The sequence below is a fragment of the Taudactylus pleione genome, unplaced genomic scaffold (assembly GCF_031769625.1).
Source record: "Taudactylus pleione unplaced genomic scaffold, aTauple2 ptg001408l, whole genome shotgun sequence".
NCBI classification, from domain to species: Eukaryota; Metazoa; Chordata; class Amphibia; order Anura; family Myobatrachidae; genus Taudactylus; species Taudactylus pleione.
This window is the reverse complement of record NW_028285808.1, coordinates 3,481,820-3,504,338: the sequence shown is the minus strand read 5'-3', so window position 1 is coordinate 3,504,338 and position 22,519 is coordinate 3,481,820. Positions and strand designations below refer to the sequence as shown.

The window sequence follows — 22,519 nt, the reverse complement described above, 5'->3', positions numbered from 1 at the left end:
AGGCTGTGCAGTGGCGGTAGAGGTGGGCGAGCCCCCCCCCCCGCACTGTTCTGCCAGGATCTGGGCTCGAAACTCCAGTACCGGCAGTCCCCCCGTGATGGCAGCCCTGCCTATGAGCAGGATAGATGGGAGTCAGGAATCCTCCAGGCACAGTCTGGGCCACCGGAGATTCTGTGAAATCCCCAATGCATCCAAGTGACCTCCATCAGCCAGGTCCCTAACACTCCTATGGAACAAATACAGGGCAAACCAGCAGAACCGCCCTATGGCTTCACACTAGTGCGAGATTACAAGTGATAGTTAAAGAATTATAAAGAAACTCCTATGTGTTAAGTCTTACATAAGTAAGAGGTTATATTTAAAAGTGTAAGAAGTGCTACATATATATAAGAAACAAACTAAAGAAGTGAAAAAGTGTACATTATGATGCCATAAAACACTCCAGTCACACCAGCACAGAGAGCCCCGCACCCCAATACCAGTCCCAAATCTAACACACAGCATATATATAGTAGGTCTTACCCTCAGTGTGCCTTATTAGACGTGCCCTGTCCCCCGCCCACGTAACAAATGTAGCAGTCAGGGCAGGGAGAGAGCACTGACTGTTGCTGCTGCAGCAGCCTCTCTCCCCAGCCCAGCATACGCTGCTGTGCGCTGGGCTGGGGATAGAGGCTGCAGCAGCAGTCAGTGCACTCTCCTTTTGACACAGTAATGTGCAGGGATGGAGCACTCACACTCGCGCCCTCCACCCCACCTCTCACCCCAATCGGGTCTCTGACATCGGCGACCCCCACTCCTGTACGGCGCGCCCAGGTTGATTACCTATGCTTTCTAAGGAGGGGGCCTGGCCACTCTTCCATGAGTTGGCCACACCCCCTCCCAGTACCGCAGCCCGGCGGAGCTTTTGTCAGCACTGAGGACAGGGCCACAGTGCAGTCAGCAGCGCACTACTGGGTAATAAATCCCAGTAGTCTCTAAAGAGGGGTCAGAGGAGCATGTGCTGAGCTCTGATTGGAGGAGCCCATCACATGCTCCTCTGACCCATGAAGATCAGCAGCTGCAACCTTATGGGAGTGAATCATTGAAGCTGCCTGTGACTGCTGCTCTGCCAGGTGCTGATGCTTCTAGTGAGTACACTGTGGGTATGTGTGCCCACTGGACACTACAGTGTTGTATGATGTGTGTGGGCACTACAGTGTGGCATAATGTATGGGCACTACAGTGTAGGAAAATGTGGATGTATCACAGTGTAGCATAATCTGTGGGCACTATAGTGTGGCATAATGTGTGGGCACTACAGTAGGGTATAATATGTGGGGCACTACAGTGTGATATAATGTTAGTACATGTGTAATATACTATCCCATGACCCCTCCTTACCAAACACTATCTCTCGGCACTGTCTCACTGACCTCTCCATACTCACCACTACCTATGTGCACTACCTCCCTGACCCCTCCATACTCACCCCTCCCTATGTGCACTACCCCATGGTACTCCTTACCAAACACTATGAGCTATATTCAATTAGAGGCAAAGTTTTCATCTGTCCGATTGTTCGCTTCATTCGCCTGTTTCAGAGGCAAATTTATTCCGTGCTCGTCCCCGCTTTTCGCCTAATTAAATTGCAAAACAGGCGAAAACAGAAATAGGCGAATGCAGAACAGGCGAAAAGTACTGAAAGAATTGGGGAAATCAGTCTGTACCCCAGAAAAAGATACATTAACATAGGGAATCAATATAGATGTGTACTAATAGCCCTAATAAAACTATTTTGGGTACTTAAGTTGTGTAAATTGCTTGCTATTAGCGTCTTTGTGAAAGTGGTGAAGAATGGCATAAAGCTGTATTTTTTGGTGAATATAAGTATTCCTGTCAAATTTGGGGTGCTTGAAAATGGGCGCTAGCATGTTTTTATGTCTCTAAAGTGAACTTTTAAAAAACTTGAAAAGTCCACCTGCTGCATGCACCTGCAATCCCAAAAACACCTGACCCATACTTGGGGACCCCCAAGAAGTCTATTTCGATACTTTTAATGTTTATCCCCCCACTTTTAAATATTTACCCCAAAAATGACATATCTTTTTTGGGGTGTTCTTAGGTTTTTGTTTCTGTTTTTTTGCAGATTTGTCCTTTGGGGGGCTGTCCCAAGGGGTCTGAGTTGTTTTCCCACGTTTGCACCCCAAAATAAAGATTTTGCTTTTCTTTTCACCAGCTATTGATTGGAGAATCATTTTTAGAGAATTGTTTCAACTTAGGCGAAATTGTCCTGGAATTGAATTTGGCGAATTTTTTTAGGCAAATTTTTCACAAAAAAACAGGCGAATATGTCTTTTCGCCTCTAATTGAATTCACCTCTATCTCTCTGCACTACCTCCCTGACCCCTGCATAATCACCACTACCTATCTGCACTACCCCCTGAACCCTCCTTACTCACCTCTACCTATCTGCACTACCTCCCTGACGCCTCCATACTCACCTCTACCTATCTGCACTACCTCCCTGACCCCTCCATACTCACCTCAACCTATCTGCACTACCTCCCTGACCCCTCCATACTAGGGGTGAGCGGGTTCGGATTTCTGAAATCCGAACCCCCCCGAGCCCCCCCGATCCGAGTCCGATCCGAGTCAGGCTCGACTTTTCCCGCCTGACTCGGATCTGAAATCGAGGCAAAACGTCATCATCCCGCCTTCCGAGTCTCGCGGGTTTTGGATCCTATATAAGGTACCCGCGTCGGCGCCATTTTCTCACTCGGCTGTGGACAGTGAAGAGGGAGGGTGGGAGTTAGGGCTGTGTAGTGTAGTGTAGTGTAGTGCTGCTGTTGTCCACTACTTCAAAGTCCATAGGGGCTGGCTGTGTTGTGCTGCTGTTGTTAATAGGGGCTGTGTCCACTACTTCAAAGTCCATAGGGGCTGGCTGGACTGTGTTGTGCAGTCAGTTCTCCATAGGGGCTGTGTCCACTCCAAAGTCCTGTGCAGTGTCCCAGTCCTAAAGGAGTGCTGTAGTGTTGTCCAGGGGGTGCTCTGTCCATCAGGGGTGCTCCCCCCAAGTGCTAAAAAAATAATATATTTTCTGTGTTTGTGAATTGTGTGCGCAGTAGCCGCACGTGCATCAACAAAGTAGTGCCAAGCGTGCGCCTGTGTCATAAGTAAAGGGCCGGCTGGCTTGACCGTTAAAGGGTGCTGTAACCCCCGAAAGTACACTCCAGTCCAAACCAAAAAAAAATTATTTTCTGTGTTTGTGAATTGTGTGCGCAGTAGCCGCACGTGCATCAACAAAGTAGTGCCAAGCGTGCGCCTGTGTCATAAGTAAAGGGCCGGCTGGCTTGACTGTTAAGGGTGCTGTAACCCCCGAAAGTACACTCCAGTCCAAACCAAAAAAAAAATTATTTTCTGTGTTTGTGAATTGTGTGCGCAGTAGCCGCACGTGCATCAACAAAGTAGTGCCAAGCGTGCGCCTGTGTCATAAGTAAAGGGCCGGCTGGCTTGACCGTTAAGGGTGCTGTAACCCCCGAAAGTACACTCCAGTCCAAACCAAAAAAAAAATTATTTTCTGTGTTTGTGAATTGTGTGCGCAGTAGCCGCACGTGCATCAACAAAGTAGTGCCAAGCGTGCGCCTGTGTCATAAATAAAGGGCCGGCTGGCTGGACCGTTAAAGGGTGCTGTAACCCCCGAAAGTACACTCCAGTCCAAACCAAAAAAAAATTATTTTCTGTGTTTGTGAATTGTGTGCGCAGTAGCCGCACGTGCATCAACAAAGTAGTGCCAAGCGTGCGCCTGTGTCATAAGTAAAGGGCCGGCTGGCTTGACCGTTAAGGGTGCTGTAACCCCCGAAAGTACACTCCAGTCCAAACCAAAAAAAAAATTATTTTCTGTGTTTGTGAATTGTGTGCGCAGTAGCCGCACGTGCATCAACAAAGTAGTGCCAAGCGTGCGCCTGTGTCATAAGTAAAGGGCCGGCTGGCTTGACCATTAAAGGGTGCTGTAACCCCCAAAGTACACTCCAGTCCAAACCAAAAAAAAAATTATTTTCTGTGTTTGTGAATTGTGTGCGCAGTAGCCGCACGTGCATCAACAAAGTAGTGCCAAGCGTGCGCCTGTGTCATAAGTAAAGGGCCGGCTGGCTTGACCGTTAAAGGGTGCTGTAACCCCCGAAAGTACACTCCAGTCCAAACCAAAAAAAAATTATTTTCTGTGTTTGTGAATTGTGTGCGCAGTAGCCGCACGTGCATCAACAAAGTAGTGCCAAGCGTGCGCCTGTGTCATAAGTAAAGGGCCGGCTGGCTTGACCGTTAAAGGGTGCTGTAACCCCCGAAAGTACACTCCAGTCCAAACCAAAAAAAAATTATTTTCTGTGTTTGTGAATTGTGTGCGCAGTAGCCGCACGTGCATCAACAAAGTAGTGCCAAGCGTGCGCCTGTGTCATAAGTAAAGGGCCGGCTGGCTTGACCGTTAAAGGGTGCTGTAACCCCCGAAAGTACACTCCAGTCCAAACCCAAAAAAAATTATTTTCTGTGTTTGTGAATTGTGTGCGCAGTAGCCGCACGTGCATCAACAAAGTAGTGCCAAGCGTGCGCCTGTGTCATAAGTAAAGGGCCAGCTGGCTTGACCGTTAAAGGGTGCTGTAACCCCCTAAGTACACTCCAGTCCAAACCAAAAAAAAAATTATTTTCTGTGTTTGTGAATTGTGTGCGCAGTAGCCGCACGTGCATCAACAAAGTAGTGCCAAGCGTGCGCCTGTGTCATAAGTAAAGGGCCGGCTGGCTTGACCGTTAAAGGGTGCTGTAACCCCCGAAAGTACACTCCAGTCCAAACCAAAAAAAAATTATTTTCTGTGTTTGTGAATTGTGTGCGCAGTAGCCGCACGTGCATCAACAAAGTAGTGCCAAGCGTGCGCCTGTGTCATAAGTAAAGGGCCGGCTGGCTTGACCGTTAAAGGGTGCTGTAACCCCCTAAGTACACTCCAGTCCAAACCAAAAAAAAAATTATTTTCTGTGTTTGTGAATTGTGTGCGCAGTAGCCGCACGTGCATCAACAAAGTAGTGCCAAGCGTGCGCCTGTGTCATAAGTAAAGGGCCGGCTGGCTTGACCGTTAAAGGGTGCTGTAACCCCCGAAAGTACACTCCAGTCCAAACCAAAAAAAAATTATTTTCTGTGTTTGTGAATTGTGTGCGCAGTAGCCGCACGTGCATCAACAAAGTAGTGCCAAGCGTGCGCCTGTGTCATAAGTAAAGGGCCGGCTGGCTTGACCGTTAAAGGGTGCTGTAACCCCCGAAAGTACACTCCAGTCCAAACCAAAAAAAAATTATTTTCTGTGTTTGTGAATTGTGTGCGCAGTAGCCGCACGTGCATCAACAAAGTAGTGCCAAGCGTGCGCCTGTGTCATAAGTAAAGGGCCGGCTGGCTTGACCGTTAAAGGGTGCTGTAACCCCCGAAAGTACACTCCAGTCCAAACCAAAAAAAAATTATTTTCTGTGTTTGTGAATTGTGTGCGCAGTAGCCGCACGTGCATCAACAAAGTAGTGCCAAGCGTGCGCCCGTGTCATAAGTAAAGGGCCGGCTGGCTTGACCGTTAAAGGGTGCTGTAACCCCCGAAAGTACACTCCAGTCCAAACCAAAAAAAAATTATTTTCTGTGTTTGTGAATTGTGTGCGCAGTAGCCGCACGTGCATCAACAAAGTAGTGCCAAGCGTGCGCCTGTGTCATAAGTAAAGGGCCGGCTGGCTTGACCGTTAAAGGGTGCTGTAACCCCCGAAAGTACACTCCAGTCCAAACCAAAAAAAAATTATTTTCTGTGTTTGTGAATTGTGTGCGCAGTAGCCGCACGTGCATCAACAAAGTAGTGCCAAGCGTGCGCCTGTGTCATAAGTAAAGGGCCGGCTGGCTTGACCGTTAAGGGTGCTGTAACCCCCGAAAGTACACTCCAGTCCAAACCAAAAAAAAATTATTTTCTGTGTTTGTGAATTGTGTGCGCAGTAGCCGCACGTGCATCAACAAAGTAGTGCCAAGAGTGCGCCTGTGTCATAAGTAAAGGGCCGGCTGGCTTGACCGTTAAAGGGTGCTGTAACCCACAAAGTACACTCCAGTCCAAACCAAAAAAAAAATTATTTTCTGTGTTTAGCCGCACGTATATATCAAATCGATATAACATAAATGGAGGACCAAACTTTCTCCGATAAAAATAAAATAGAGAAAGATCAAGAACCACTTCCTCCTAGTGCTGAAGCTGCTGCCACTAGTCATGACATAGACGATAACATGCCATCAACGTCGTCTGCCAAGGCCGATGCCCAATGTCATAGTAGAGGGCACATACAATCCCAAATGGCAAAGTTCAGGAAAATGACCTTGAAAAAGACATTTAAATCAGCTGAAGAGAAACGTAAACTTGCCAATATGCCATTTACGACACGGAGTGGCAAGGAACGGCTAAGGTCGATCCCTAGTATGTTCATGACTAGTGGTTCAGCTTCACATGACGATGGAAGCCCTCCTCCCACTAAAAAAATCAAAAGAGTTAAGCTGGCAAAAGCACAGCGAAGAACTGTGCTTTCTAAGAAGATATCACAAATCCCCAAGGAGAGTCCAAGTGTGGTGGTGGTTGCGATGCCTGACCTTCCCAGCACTGGACGGGAAGAGGTGGCTCTTTCCACCATTTGCACGCCCCCTGCAAGTGCTGAAAGGAGCACCCACAGTCCACTTGCTGATATGCAAATTGAAGATGTCACTGTTGAAGTACAACAGGATGAGGATACTGGTGTAGCTGGCGCTGAGGAGGAAGTTGGCGAGGAGGATTCTGATGGTGATGTGGTTTGTTTAAATCAGGCTCCGGGGGAGACAGTTGTTGTCCGTGGGATGAAAAAGCCCATCACGGTCATGCCTGGGCAGAAGACCAAACATTCCACCTCTTTGGTCTGGCAATATTTCTATCCAAATCCGGACAACAACTGTCTTGCCATATGTACCATATGTAAAGGTGAAATAAGTAGGGGTAGGGACGTCAACCACCTAGGAACATCCTCCCTTATACAGCACCTGCAGCGCGTTCATAAAAAGTTACTGTCAAGTTCAGAAACTTTGGCTAAGACCGTAAGCAGTCCAGGGACACCTAAATCCCGTTGTCCTGTTGTATCCAAGCGCCTGCAAACCACACCATCAACTCCCTCCTCGTCAATTTCCTCCTTAGTCAGGATCGGAAGTAGTCCTGCAGGCCATGTCACTGGCATGACTGACTCTCCTATCCGGGATTCCTCTGGAGGATCCTGCATTGCTACGCCTACTGCTGCCGCTGCTGCTGTTGCTGCTGCTGGGAGTCGTTCATCATCCCAGAGAGGAAGTAGGAACACCACTACTTTTACTAAACAATTGACCCTCCAACAGTCCTTAGCGAGGAGGATGAAGTACGACAGCAGTCATCCTGAAGCAAAACGTATAACTGAGGCCTTGACTGCTATGTTGGTGTTAGACGTGCGTCCGGTATCCGCCATTAGTGCAGTGGGATTTAGACAATTGATGGAGGTAGTGTGTCCCCGGTTCCAAATCCCGTCTAGATTCCACTTCACTAGGCAGGCGATACCGAGACTGTACAGAAACGTCAGAAAAAGTGTCCTCAGTGTCCTGAAAAATGCCGTTGTACACAATGTCCACTTAACCACGGACATGTGGACAAGTGGAACAGGGCAGACTAAGGACTATATGACTGTGACAGCCCACTGGGTAGATGTATCACCTTACGCAGCAACAGCAGCAGCGTCACCAGTAGCAGCATCTCAGAAACGCCAGCTCGTTACAAGGCAGGCTACGCTGTGTATCACCGGTTTCAGTAAGAGGCACACCGCCGACAACCTCTTAGAGAAACTGAGGGAAATCATCGCCCAGTGGCTTACCCCACTTAGACTCTCCTGGGGATTTGTGATATCTGACAACGCCACCAATATTGTGCGGGCATTACATCTGGGCAAATTCCAGCACGTCCCATGTTTTGCTCACACAATAAACTTGGTGGTGCAGAATTTTCTGAAAAGCGACAGGGGCGTGCAGGAGACGCTTTGGGTGGCCCGAAAAATTTCTGGCCACTTTCGCCATTCAGCGACTGCGTGCCGAAGACTGGAGCGCCAGCAAACACTCTTGAACCTGCCCCGCCATCACCTGAAGCAAGAGGTTGTGACGCGGTGGAACTCAACCCTCTATATGCTTCAGAGGATGGAGGAGCAGCAAAAGGCCATACAAGCCTATACATCCACCTATGACATAGGCAAAGGAGGGGGTATGCACCTGACTCAAGCGCAGTGGAGAATGATTTCCGTGTTGTGCAAGGTTCTCCAGCCCTTCGAACTTGCCACACGTGAAGTCAGTTCAGACACAGCCAGCTTGAGTCAGGTCATTCCCCTCATCAGGCTTTTGCAGAAGCAGCTGGAGAAAGTGAAGGAGGAGCTAAGACGGAGCGATTCCGCTCAGCATGTGGGACTTGTGGATGAAGCCCTTCATTCGCTTTGCCAGGATTCCAGGGTGGTCAATCTGTTGAAATCAGACCACTACATTTTGGCCACCGTGCTTGATCCTAGGTTTAAAGCCTATGTGGTGTCTCTCTTTCCGGCCGACACAAGCCTGCAGAGGTGCAAAGACCTGCTGGTGAACACACTGTCAGCTGAAGCGGAACGTGACACGTCAACGGCTCCTTCTTCATTTTCTCCCGCAACTGGGGCTGCCAGGAAAAAACTTAGGTATCCTAAGCAACCCACTGGCGGTGATGCAGGGCAGGCAGGACCAAGTTTGGACATCTGGTCTGGACTGAAGGACCTGGCAACAATTTCTGACATGTCTACTGTCACTGCATATGATACTGTCACCATTGACAGAATGGTGGAGGATTACATCGGTGACAGCATCCAAGTAGGCATGTCAGACAGTCCATACCTGTACTGGCAGGAAAAAGAGGCAATTTGGAGGCCCCTGTACAAGCTGGCTCTATTTTACCTGAGTTGCCCCCCCTCCAGTGTGTACTCCGAAAGAGTGTTTAGTGCAGCCGGGAACCTTGTCAGCGAAAGGCGTAGGAGGTTGCTTCCACAGAATGTGGAGAAGATGATGTTCATCAAAATGAATTATCAGCTCTTCCAGGGAGACCAGCCTCCAGAAGGTACAGAGGGACCTGTGGTGGTGGATTCAAGTGGGGACGAGTTAATACTTTGTGAGGATGAGGATGTACACACTGAAGAGGGTGAGGAATCGGTGGATGAGGAGGATGAGGATGACATCTTGCCTCCGTAGAGCCAGTTTGTGCAGGGACACATTAATTTCCAGCTTGTTTTGTGGGGGCCCAAACGAACCAATCATTTCAGCCACAGTTGTGTGGCAGACCCTGGCGCTGAAATGATTGATTTGTTAAAGTGTGCATGTCCTGTTTATACAACATAAGGGTGGGTGGGAGGGCCCAAGGACAATTCCATCTTGCACTTCTTTTTTTTCTTTGCATTATGTACAGTTTGGGGCCTAGTTTTTCTAACTGCCATCCTGTCTGCCACTGCAGTGTCACTCCTAGATGGGTCACGTGTTTGTGCCGCCCACTCGTGTCGCTTAGCATAGTCATCCAGCTACCTCGGTGCAACCTTTTGGACATGAAAACACTATTGTGAGGTGTGAGGTGTTCAGAATAGACTGGAAATGAGTGGAAATTAAGGTTATTGAGGTTAATAATAGCATAGGAGCAGAGAAACCAACAAATTCTGTGATTTTAGCTGTTTTTATGCTTTTTAAAAAAAAAATACAGATCCAAAACACAAAACCCAGAACCCAAAACACGGAAGGGTGGTTTTGGCAAAACCAATCCAGATCCAAAACACGAAGAAAGATCCAGATCCAAAACCAAAACACAAAACACGAAAAGTGGCCGGTGCACACCCCTACTCCATACTCACCACTACCTTTCTGCACTACCGCCCTGACCCCTCCATACTCACCTCTACCTATCTGCACTACTCCCTGACCCCTCCATACTCACCACTACCTATCTGCACTACCTCCCTGACCCCTCCATACTCACCACTACCTATCTGCACTACCGCCCTGACCCCTCGTTACCAAACATTATCTCTCTGCACTACCTTCCTGACCCATGTCTACTCACCTTTACCTATCTGCACTACCTCCCTGACCATTCCATACTCACCTCTACCTCACTGACCCCTCCATACTCACCTCTACCTATCTGCACTACCTCCCTGACCCCTCCATACTTCCCTCTACCTATCTGCACTACCTCCCTGACCCCTCCATACTCACCTCAACCTATCTGCACTACCTCCCTGACCCCTCCATACTCACCACTACCTTTCTGCACTACCGCCCTGACCCCTCCATACTCACCTCTACCTATCTGCACTACTCCCTGACCCCTCCATACTCACCACTACCTATCTGCACTACCTCCCTGACCCCTCCATACTCACCACTACCTATCTGCACTACCGCCCTGACCCCTCGTTACCAAACATTATCTCTCTGCACTACCTTCCTGACCCATGTCTACTCACCTTTACCTATCTGCACTACCTCCCTGACCATTCCATACTCACCTCTACCTCACTGACCCCTCCATACTCACCTCTACCTATCTGCACTACCTCCCTGACCCCTCCATACTTCCCTCTACCTATCTGCACTACCTCCCTGACCACTCCATACTCACCTCTACCTATCTGCACTACCTCTCTGACCACTCCATACTCACCTCTACCTATCTGCACTACCTCCCTGACCCCTCTATACTCACCTCTACCTATCTTCACTACGTCCCTGACCCCTCCATACACACCTCTACCTATCTGCACTACCTCCCTGACCCCTCCATACTCACCACTACCTTTCTGCACTACCGCCCTGACCCCTCCATACTCACATTCTACCTATCTGCACTACCGCCCTGACCCCTCGTTACCAAACATTATCTCTCTGCATTACCTTCCTGACCCATGTCTACTCACCTTTACCTATCTGCACTACCTCCCTGACCCCTCCATACTCACCTCTACCTCCCTGACCCCTCCATACTAAACTCTACCTATCTGCACTACCTCCCTGACCACTCCATACTCACCTCTACCTATCTGCACTACCTCCCTGACCACTCCATACTCACCTCTACCTATCTGCACTACCTCCCTAACCACTCCATACTCACCTCTACCTATCTGCACTACCTCCCAGACTACTCCATACTCACCACTACCTATCTGCACTACCTCCCTGAATACTCCATACTCACCACTACCTATCTGCACTACCGCCTTGACCCCTCGTTACCAAACATTATCTCTCTGCACTACCTTCCTGACCCATGTCTACTCACCTTTACCTATCTGCACTACCTCCCTGACCACTCCATACTCACCTCTACCTCCCTGACCCCTCCATACTCACCACTACCTATCTGCACTACCTCCCTGACCCCTCCATACTTTCCTCTACCAATCTGCACTATCTCCCTGACCCCTCCATACTAACCTCTACCTATCTGCACTACCTCCCTGACTACTCCATACTCACCTCTACCTGTCTGCATTACCTCCCTGACCACTCCATACTCACCACTACCTATCTGCACTACCTCCCTGACCCCTCCATACTAACCTCTACCTATCTGCACTACCTCCCTGACCACTCCATACTCACCTCTACCTATCTGCACTACCTCCCTGACTACTCCATACACACCACTACCTATCTGCACAACCGCCCTGACCCCTCGTTGCCAAACATTATCTCTCTGCACTACCTTCCTGACCCATGTCTACTCACCTTTAACTATCTGCACTACCTCCCTGACCAATCCATACTCACCTCTACCTCCCTGACCCCTCCATACTCACCACTACCTATCTGCACTACCTCCCTGACCCCTCCATACTTTCCTCTACCTATCTGCACTACCTCCCTGACCCCTCCATATCAACCTCTACCTATCTGCACTACCTCCCTGACTACTCCATACTCACCTCTACCTATCTGCATTACCTCCCTGACCACTCCATACTCACCGATACCTATCTGCACTACCTCCCTGACCCCTCCATACTAACCTCTACCTATCTGCACTACCTCCCTGACCCCTCCATACTAACCTCTACCTATCTGCACTACCTCCCTGACTACTCCATACTCACCTCTACCTATCTGCATTACCTCCCTGACCACTCCATACTCACCACTACCTATCTGCACTACCTCCCTGACCCCTCTATACTCACCTCTACCTATCTTCACTACCTCCCTGACCCCTCCATACACACCTCTACCTATCTGCACTACCTCCCTGACCCCTCCATACTCACCACTACCTTTCTGCACTACCGCCCTGACCCCTCCATACTCACATTCTACCTATCTGCACTACCTCCCTGACCAATCCATACTCACCTCTACCTCCCTGACCCCTCCATACTCACCACTACCTATCTGCACTACCTCCCTGACCCCTCCATACTTTCCTCTACCTATCTGCACTACCTCCCTGACACCTCCATACTAACCTCTACCTATCTGCACTACCTCCCTGACTACTCCATACTCACCTCTACCTGTCTGCATTACCTCCCTGACCACTCCATACTCACCGCTACCTATCTGCACTACCTCCCTGACCCCTCCATACTAACCTCTACCTATCTGCACTACCTCCCTGACCACTCCATACTCACCTCTACCTATCTGCACTACCTCCCTGACTACTCCATACACACCACTACCTATCTGCACAACCGCCCTGACCCCTCGTTGCCAAACATTATCTCTCTGCACTACCTTCCGGACCCATGTCTACTCACCTTTACCTATCTGCACTACCTCCCTGACCCCTCCTTACCAAACACTATCTCTCTGCACTACCTCCCTGACCCCTCCATACTCACCTCTACCTATCTGCACTACCCCCTGACCCCTCCTTACCAAACACTATCTCTCTGCACGACCTCCCTGACCCCTCCATACTCACCACTACCTATCTGCACTACCTCCCTGACCCCTCCATACTCAGCACTACTTATCTGCACTACCGTCCTCACCCCTCCATACTCACCACTACCTATCTGCACTACCTCCCTGACCCCTCCATACTCACCACTACCTATCTGCACTACCTCCCTGACCCCTCCATACTCACCTCTACCTATCTGCACTACCTCCCTGACCTCTCCATACTCACCACTACCTATCTGCACTACCTCCATGACTCCTCCATACTCACCTCTACCTATCTGCACTACCTCCCTGACCCCTCGTTGCCAAACATTATCTCTCTGCACTACCTTCCGGACCCATGTCTACTCACCTTTACCTATCTGCACTACCTCCCTGACCCCTCCTTACCAAACACTATCTCTCTGCACTACCTCCCTGACCCCTCCATACTCACCTCTACCTATCTGCACTACCCCCTGACCCCTCCTTACCAAACACTATCTCTCTGCACGACCTCCCTGACCCCTCCATACTCACCACTACCTATCTGCACTACCTCCCTGACCCCTCCATACTCAGCACTACTTATCTGCACTACCGTCCTCACCCCTCCATACTCACCACTACCTATCTGCACTACCTCCCTGACCCCTCCATACTCACCACTACCTATCTGCACTACCTCCCTGACCCCTCCATACTCACCTCTACCTATCTGCACTACCTCCCTGACCTCTCCATACTCACCACTACCTATCTGCACTACCTCCATGACTCCTCCATACTCACCTCTACCTATCTGCACTACCTCCCTGACCCCTCGTAACCAAACACTATCTCTCTGCACGACCTCCCTGTGTAAATGATTCTGAGCAGTACTAGACTACACTTAAACTATACTTTTTGCCTTTGCTCCCACATTTCAATTTAACTCCTTATGTGTTAATATATTCACAACAATGTAAGCATTATGCAAATGCTCAGTTTCGCCAATTTATGTACTACCAAAGAAATGTGTAACTTCTCCACAGAATGAGTGAATTCACTGGAAAACTACTTTTGGGATCAGTCATACAACCTAGTCATATTTATATTATTATGCGTTTTGTCACAATATCACTATGACCAGGGAATAAAAAGAGTAAGTATATTCATTTACCCATACTTACCGAAATATTACAAAGAAACAAGGCAACTGTAATGTTTTTCAGCAATGCTTTCTTGAATCTCTGGAATTTAGAGGACGTTCTAGATTTTTGTGACTTGTCGGCATCTGTTTCTTGTCTCTTGTCTCTTTTTTCTTCCACGGGTTGATTTTCCATTGCAGAATTCCCATTGCAAGCTTTGAAGTCTGTACTTTCAGCAGGTACCGTGATTTCACCAGCAACCCCAGGTATTTCAATATGTGTAACTTCACTACTGTGGTCACCGTTTCGATTGATGTATTTAATTATGAAAAGGTTTTGTATGTATTTCTCTATGATAACCAGAATGCAGTAGGGTAGATTGTACCAAGTGTACATTGTGTGACTTTGAGCTAATATTACTGCCAGGATGGAACCCCATGATATAATCCAAGAGCCAATGGCAGACCCCACAAGCAGATCAGCATCCAATGTTAAAGCAGGACTTTTAGCTTCAGTTATTACTCTTTTCTCCATTTTATAAATAGAAAGACCAAGGAGTGATGTTAAACACATGAAGCTCAGTACCGTTATGGAATAGAAATAGTAAACACTCAGAGCAGACTCGCTGTTGCTTTTTGAGACCCCAATGTTTAATAGGTATGTTACGACTATGCCAATTGTTGCAGTCACAACAATGAATCCCAAAATAGAACCAGGAACCACCCCTTGCAACTTAAACTTCAAGTTATGTTCTTTGTGTCCAACGTTATTCCCGATATTTTTCCACAGGACGTATAACATAGCCGAGGCCAAAACTTGATATTCGATGTTGAATGGATAAATATAGTAAATTCCTTTCTTAAAATCTTCACACAGTCCAGTTGTGCAGTTACATTGTAGGTTTTCTCTATCTATAAGATAAAATAAGAGAATTCTAAAGTAAACTGGTAAAAGATCATTTCACATTATATTTATAATTAGTGACACGATTAGTAACAATACGTTATATAAGTAACACTATATTAACCTTTAAACTGCTCATTTTAGAACTCTGGTGATCAGAAAATAATTCACTTTTAAAGCTTCAATGGTTTAACCTAGACTTTTTCTTGATAGCATTTTCTATAAATATTTTTAGTGGAATATACAGTATATGAAAATAGAAAGAGTATAAAGAAATACAACCAGCTATTAATTTTCATGTAGTTAATGCAACCCCACAAATATAACCCCTAACTTATCCTGACACTTAGGACCTCATTCAGAGCCGCTCGCAAAATGCGAGTGCTCGCTCTGAATGAGGGCGGCCGCTTCTCTGTAAAGCGCCAGGCCTCCTGGCCGCTCGCTAAGCTGTGGGTGACCACCCACAGCTTTAGCGAGCGGCCAGGTTGATGGTCGCGATGGTCTTGACCATCGCGACGATCGGGGATTGCGACGAGACCCTTGTGGTAGGGTCTCATCTGCCGCAAGCCCCAGTGAGCGTTCGGCTCTAATAGAGCCGGAAGCTCACCACTGACATCACTCGTGATGTCAGTGGGGCCGCCCCCAAACGGCAGGCATTCCTTCGGGAACGCCTCCGTTTGGCCAGCCACCCCCCCACCCCGCCTACAAAACGGTGCGAGCTGTCGATCACCATCGACAGCCGCCCCTTTTGTAGTGGGCCCCGGAGTGAGAGAATTTCTCTCTCGCTCCGGGGCTTGCGCACACGCAGCTGCGCGTGCACAGGGCCTCAACATCGACCCGCTTGCGAGCGCTCAGCGCTTGCGAGCGGGTCTGAATGAGGCCCTTAGTACATAAAGGATAATACTGTATATATGTGTATATTATCTAAGGGTTGATCTCAATAAGCATCCATTTATATATATTTGTGTGTGTATTATTTTATTTTTAACTTATTCCTTACATTTATTTTTTAAACCCATATACTGGACTTAAAAAAATATAGATTCATTTTGGATATTGTATATAGCAGCGATTTTCAACCGCATCTAAGCCTCACATAACAGCCGGCCTGACCATAAACATCTTCCCTACCAGTGCACACTGGCCACACACTGGGCCTGATTCAGCAAGGATCGCTATTCTGCTTATATGCATGCAACGCAGTTGCTAATATCAGCGGTGAGATGTAAATGTTTGCATTCGCATTGCGATCGCAGCCTAACATAAGGACGCCCACTTCCCCTTACTCACATCCGTACACTTGGGCAACATAGTAAAATAATCGGTAACATCGAGTAACATCGGACCCATACGCACAGTTAAGGCAGGTCAGACCTCACTCATAAATTGCTAACTTCAGCGCACGCTATAAGGCCTCAGGCTGCATCTGGTATCACTGTGGATAATTCATGCATGCCCTTGCAATGCCGTCCCAGCGCGCTGGCATGTCTGCGTTCGCCCAACCACCCCCCGTCACCACCCACAAATTATTATTATTATTACATTTTATTTATAGGGCGCCACAAGTGTTCCGCAGCGCTGTACATACAGTAAAGTGTACACAGAACATTACATTACAATACAGTAACCAAAATATAAACAGAACACAGGTAACAATTAGCAACACAATTCTCCATACACAGTACAGCTCTGAAGGTGAAGGCTGTTATAGAAGTGTTAGAGAAGAAGGCTGTGAGACAGTAGGGAGGAGGACCCTGCTCCTAGGAGCTTACAATCTAGGGGAGAGGGAAGACGGACAGATGACATCAGGCATGAGTGTGTAGAGGGGGACCTGAGTGCAGGAAGTAAGCAAGGTAGAGATGGCTGAGGTGGGAGGGACAGAGACCTGGTAACATGGTTATGTGGTGGAAGGGTATGCTTTGATGAACAGGTGGGTTTTCAGTGCAGGTTTGAAGCTCTGCAAGGTCGGGGAGAGCCTGATCGAGCGAGGAAGCTCATTCCAGTGGAGGGGGGCTCCACGGGCAAAATCTTGGACATGAGCATGAGATGAAGTAACCAGGGTGGAGGAGAGGTAACAGTCATTGGCAGACCGAAGTGAGCGGGAGGCAATATAAAAGGAGATGAGGTTGGAGATGTAGGGAGCAGTAAAGTTAGAGAGGGCCTTGTATGTGAAGGTGAGGAGTTTGAAGAGGATTCTGTAGGGGAATGGGAGCCAGGGCAGGTTTTGGCAGAGGGGAACAGCAGAAGTGGAACGGCGGGAGAGGAAGATAAGTCTAGCTGCAGCATTGAGAACAGACTGGAGGGGGGTAAGATGGCAATGTGGGAGGCCAGTAAGGAGAAGGTTGCATTAGTCAAGCCGTGAAATGATTAATGAATGAATAATCAGTTTGGTAGCATTCTGGGAGAGGAAAGGCCTAATGCGAGCTATGTTGCGTAGCTGGAACTGACAGGATTGAGCCAGAGATTGAATGTAGGGGGTAAAGGAGAGTGTGGAGTCAAGGGTGACACCCAAACAGCGAAGTTGGGGGACAGGGGAGATGATGGTGTTGTCAACAGTGATAGCGAGATTGGTTGGAGTTGAGACTCTATTAGGGGGAAAGATGATGAGTTCGGTTTTGTCCATGTTGAGCTTCAGAGAGTGCTCAGACATCCAGGAAGAGATGGCGTAGACGCAGCTGGATACCTGAGAGAGGACAGAAGGGGAGAGCTCAGGAGAGGAGAGGTATAGTTGCGTGTCATCGGCATAGAGGTGGTATTGGAGACCGAAGGAGCCGATGGCACTTCCTGCCACAAATGGCACTTCCTGTCAATCACTCTGCCATGGCTCTGCGTAGCCTCTGCAATCGCAGTCCCAATCGCAGTGGCTAGTTCACGCACTGTGATGCATATGCATTCTCAGAACGCAACAATCGGCCGATTGTGTGTGTATAAGCAACTGCGTTCCTTGCTGAATCAGGCCCACTGAGCACAGACCACTTAGATGGAGAAGAACTTGAAGATGGCACATGCAGTGGAGTCCAGAAGAATGGCAAGCAGGATCCCACCATTCCGACTGAGGAGAGTGGGCTAGGGTGCTGGCATAATATGAACTGACTGTGTGGCATAATGTGAACTGGGCAAGAAAAAATTCTCCCTGGCAAACTGGATAGGCCAGCAAAAGAGATTTATGATAATAGAAATGCAGAGATCTCAGTTATATACATTTGCAACATATGGTAAGCCACCAGTCACGGCAAGGTGTCTCTGTTTTGGTGGTCCTACGCTACATGATAATAACACCTTACTTTGAGTCATATGTTATCACATCCGCTGCAGCAAGGACACAGCAATCAGCGACTCCCACCTGTATCTGTCCGCCCCCCAGTTTCCTGTGTAACTAGCCAATGGGAGTCTGAGGGGAGGGCAGATGCAGAAGGGAGGTGCAGATCAATGTGTTCCGGCTGCAGCGGGTGTGATATACTTTGCTGATCCGGCCCCTCCTCTGCTATTTTTGGTCTACGCTGCATCCCCCACAGAGCGACTGCCACTGGAAGTCCTAAGTGTCAGGATAAGTTAGGGGTTATATTTGTGGGGTTGCATTAACTACACGAAAACTTTATAATGACTGTTATAAAAATAATACTTTTTATTATAGAGCTAAAAAAAAAACACCAGAGCTGTTATTTAATCGCCTGATTAAAGTAATGCAAATATTTCTCTCTAGGCATAACTACAGACAGCCATCAGCTGTAATTTACAAATGACAGCTTGTGACTGCTTTCAGGGGGCTGTACGCCATCTCAGGGTGGTGTACAGTTTCACTGTCAAGTTCCGGAAAAAAAAGCATTTCGGAACTTGATGAATCACATAATTTCTACATCCTCATACTAAAGTATGGAGACTGTGGAAATTATCGGGGCAGATTTGTACCCAGGAGATATGAGTGATATCTCATGCATTACAGGAATGATGAATGACCCTGACACTTAATTTATACAAAAGCAGGAAAAAATGTTAATCTTCACCAGTTTTTGTATAAATTAAGAGATGATGAATATACCCCAAAGACAGAAAAAACACAGACAGGGATTTAATCGAAGAGATATACCTATTGATACAACTAAATAATTCATATAAAACTTACTTCTAGTAACACAGTATAGGTATATTAAAAAGGCATGATTTTAAGACAAATGAATATAGCTATGTATGACACTGCTAAATAAAATAATCTTACGCAAAAAATAATAAAGAATAAATGAGGTTAATGAAATATAAATAATACACCTATTGTAGGCAAGTATCTATAATGGTAAAAGCGAAAAAGCACAATGCAAAATAGCTTCCATTATTTAAAACTACAAAAAAACATTTTTTGTGAACATCTAATTCATATACAGTATTACAATAACAAATTGTACAAATTCAAATAACAAATTCATATGTCAGCTGATAAATTCTAATTCATATTTTAGATAGCTAATTCATACCGTATATTAGATGATAAATACTATAGCTCAGAGGTCCCCAAACTCCGTCATTACAGTCCAGGTTTTAAGGATATCCATGCTTGAACACAGTTGATTTAATGAGAACCAATTAAATTAACCCACTGGGTTCAAGCAAGATTATCCTTAAAACCTGGACTGTAGTGGCAGAGTTTGGGAACCTCTGCTATAGCTCAAGCCCTCTGGAGACATATACTGCAACAAAAATATTAAAAAGGCTTCTCTCCTAATCAAAATCTATCGCCTGCCCTCTCGGTAATTTCAATCTGTTATATTCCTTTAATGGAGACACTTCATAGGCCTCCATCAAGAAAGCTCAAGCAATTTATTAATGTATCATGGGGTCAATTCAATTGCAGGTTATGCCTGTGATGTACCATTGTAACGGCATAGAAATATCAACAATGGCCCACCAAATTACCCCATCGTGCCTTGATTTCTCATCAAAATCACATATTTTTGTTTGCAGCCCCAAAGGGGTGCATACAAAAATACACAATCTGGGGACTGCTGCAAGTGTAGCACATGCGTGCAGTGAATTGCGGGTCTTGACGGCTTTGCCCACAATTTAATCAAGCTCTAAGTATCTAAAGTATTTTCAAAATTTTGCGTCGTTGTTCCACAAAACCAAAGACTGATTAATGGGTGTATTTTTTATTTATGTTTAATAAAAACCACCATTTCTTCTGCATTTGATGTCCATAATGAAACAAAATTGGCTTTAATTACTACATCCACTAAATAGATCCTTTGTATTAATTTTTTAAAGAAATGTGAGTCAAGTTTGTACTTAAGAGACTCTGGCAAAATGGGTTTAATTTTATACATCAAGCTGTTTTCTTTAGAAACAAAATCCACAAAACTTGACACTTAGTAAATTTATCCCCCATACTTATCATTGTTAGAAATTACGAGTCATCTGGCTGCTGTAGCAGCTGGCGCTTGGCAACAGGCGCTTGGAAAGACATTATTTATGTTCTGTCTGTAGCACTGGTTGTTTAGGAAACTTCACTAACACCCTTACTTGTATGCTGCCTGCCCTGACCTTGGAATGTTTATTCGTTATACTTATAGAAACAGTGGGGGTAAACACACAGCTCATACAATAGCCCTTTTATATAATGAAATAAAAATAATCAGTCTATTAGTAATATTTAAAATATATATTACGATATGGATCAGTGATAAATTGATGGTAGTAATCTATATAATATATAAAAGATCTAATACCGGTACACAACATAAAATACAACATGTAACATAAAACATATACTATATGTGCAAATTTGCGTTGCAAATTTGGAGTATCGCTGCAGAGTGTACTAGAGATATATATATTGTACAATTGATAATGTTCCTTAGAAATCCATAGTAAATTAGTGGCTTGCGGTCAATGCTGTCGAGGACTTATAGCACACACTCCAATAAAAACCGTGCCCTGAGTAGGGGGCTCGCGGTCCGTTAGGGCTTAGGGGAACTGACTCCGATTGTATGTGGTAAAGTCCGCACCTTGTGCTTCATAGCAGTGTCCAGGGGTGTGAATTACCTTTTTCTCTCAGGTATAATCCCTCAGTGGGACTATGGTATTCTCCACAAGAGTCCCGAGATGCTGGGGGTCTGCCAGCAGACTGCCCACCATGGCCGCTTCTATTGCTGTGCGGCTCCTGCCGGGATTGATGTAACTGCGATCGACACATTTCACCTGGAAGGCTTCCTCAGGATGGCAGATTGTTATACTGTCTACCTTCAGCCTTTGTCTACCTCCAGCCTTTGACCTTGGCATGACCAATACCTTGGTTTCTGTTTTGTTATAATTTGGATGGACTTGCTATATGTTATCTGCACTCAGATATTATTGGTGGACTTTTGTATTATCATTATACACAACTAAATACCATCATCAGTGAGTTTAGTACCTTTACAATTTGGTAAGGTGAAATGTCATCCTCATATTATTTATACTTACATTGGATACATTGGGGAAATCCACTAAGACTTGTTTATTGTCCTATGCACCTATAAACCTCGATAATACTTTAATTGGGATAAGCCTCTATTACCTACAACTGAAGTCTTAGGAATATCTTTGTACAGAAATATATGTACTGGTAAGCATGTTCCGCATCAAGGGGAAGGCAACTACTATAGCTGAAGAACTCTATTAAAAATTATAAAGGGCTTGTCTCTTCTCTTCAGGTATTACTCATAAAAGTAGTTTGTGATTTTAATATAATTATTTTAAATATTAAAAGAAAATTTTTGTCCATCTGCTCAACCTCAACGTGGGTGGATCCCATAAGCATGGAACAGTAGGCTTTATCATTGAATGATTTAAGTAAATCTTTAGCCTGCTTGTGAAACATTTAACTGGTTTAACAGTTGCCCATGTGGTATATTATCTGATAAATCAGAAAGTTGGAATGCATGTTTTAGTATAAGACCTTAGCAAGGATATATTCTTCACTGACCAAGAGGCAATACAATGAACATGGAAATGAATAAGCGTCTGGAGAAATCTTCTTGTAAATATAATGCTGTGTTGATTAGTGTTAAGGTATCCAATAAAATTATTTATAGAAACACAATCCTCTTTCCAAACAAAAATTAATTAATCTATTCTGTATTCAATATCTGCTATACAGAATTAGATTTGCCCCGAATATACCATCCGAAAATTATTCCTCTGTCAGGAGTAGTGCCACACTTAGAGACAGGAACAACAATAGTCCCCCCTCCTTGCCTCCCCTCCACACTCTCTCCCCTTGACTTCGCCACCCACTACACATCTAAAATTGAATCCAGACTCTCCACCTCTCTACAAAACTTTAAACAGACTGTCAAGACCCACTTCTTTATCAAAGCATTCCAGCTCTCATCCTAACCCACTGCTCCATGCTCCCTGCTCACTGTTTCTCCCATCTCTGTCACCCCTGTCTGTCTGCCTCTACCATTTAGACTTTAAGCTCTCACGAGCAGGGCCCTCTACCCTCACTTATACCACCATCTCCTCCACACTGCTAACAGTGACACCTAACCTGCTTATGTGG

At 46.3% G+C, this 22,519-nt stretch overlaps 1 protein-coding gene across 1 annotated transcript in view; it reads right to left on the bottom strand.

Annotated features, from left to right (window-relative positions):
* LOC148442733 (proton channel OTOP1-like) overlaps positions 1-22,519 on the bottom strand; it is a 116,107-nt gene that overhangs the window by 8,816 nt on the left and 84,772 nt on the right. The window contains exon 7 of the mRNA XM_088463555.1: positions 14,125-14,993. Within this exon, the coding sequence (XP_088319681.1) occupies positions 14,125-14,993 (869 nt within the window). The remainder of the gene's footprint in view (positions 1-14,124; positions 14,994-22,519) is intronic.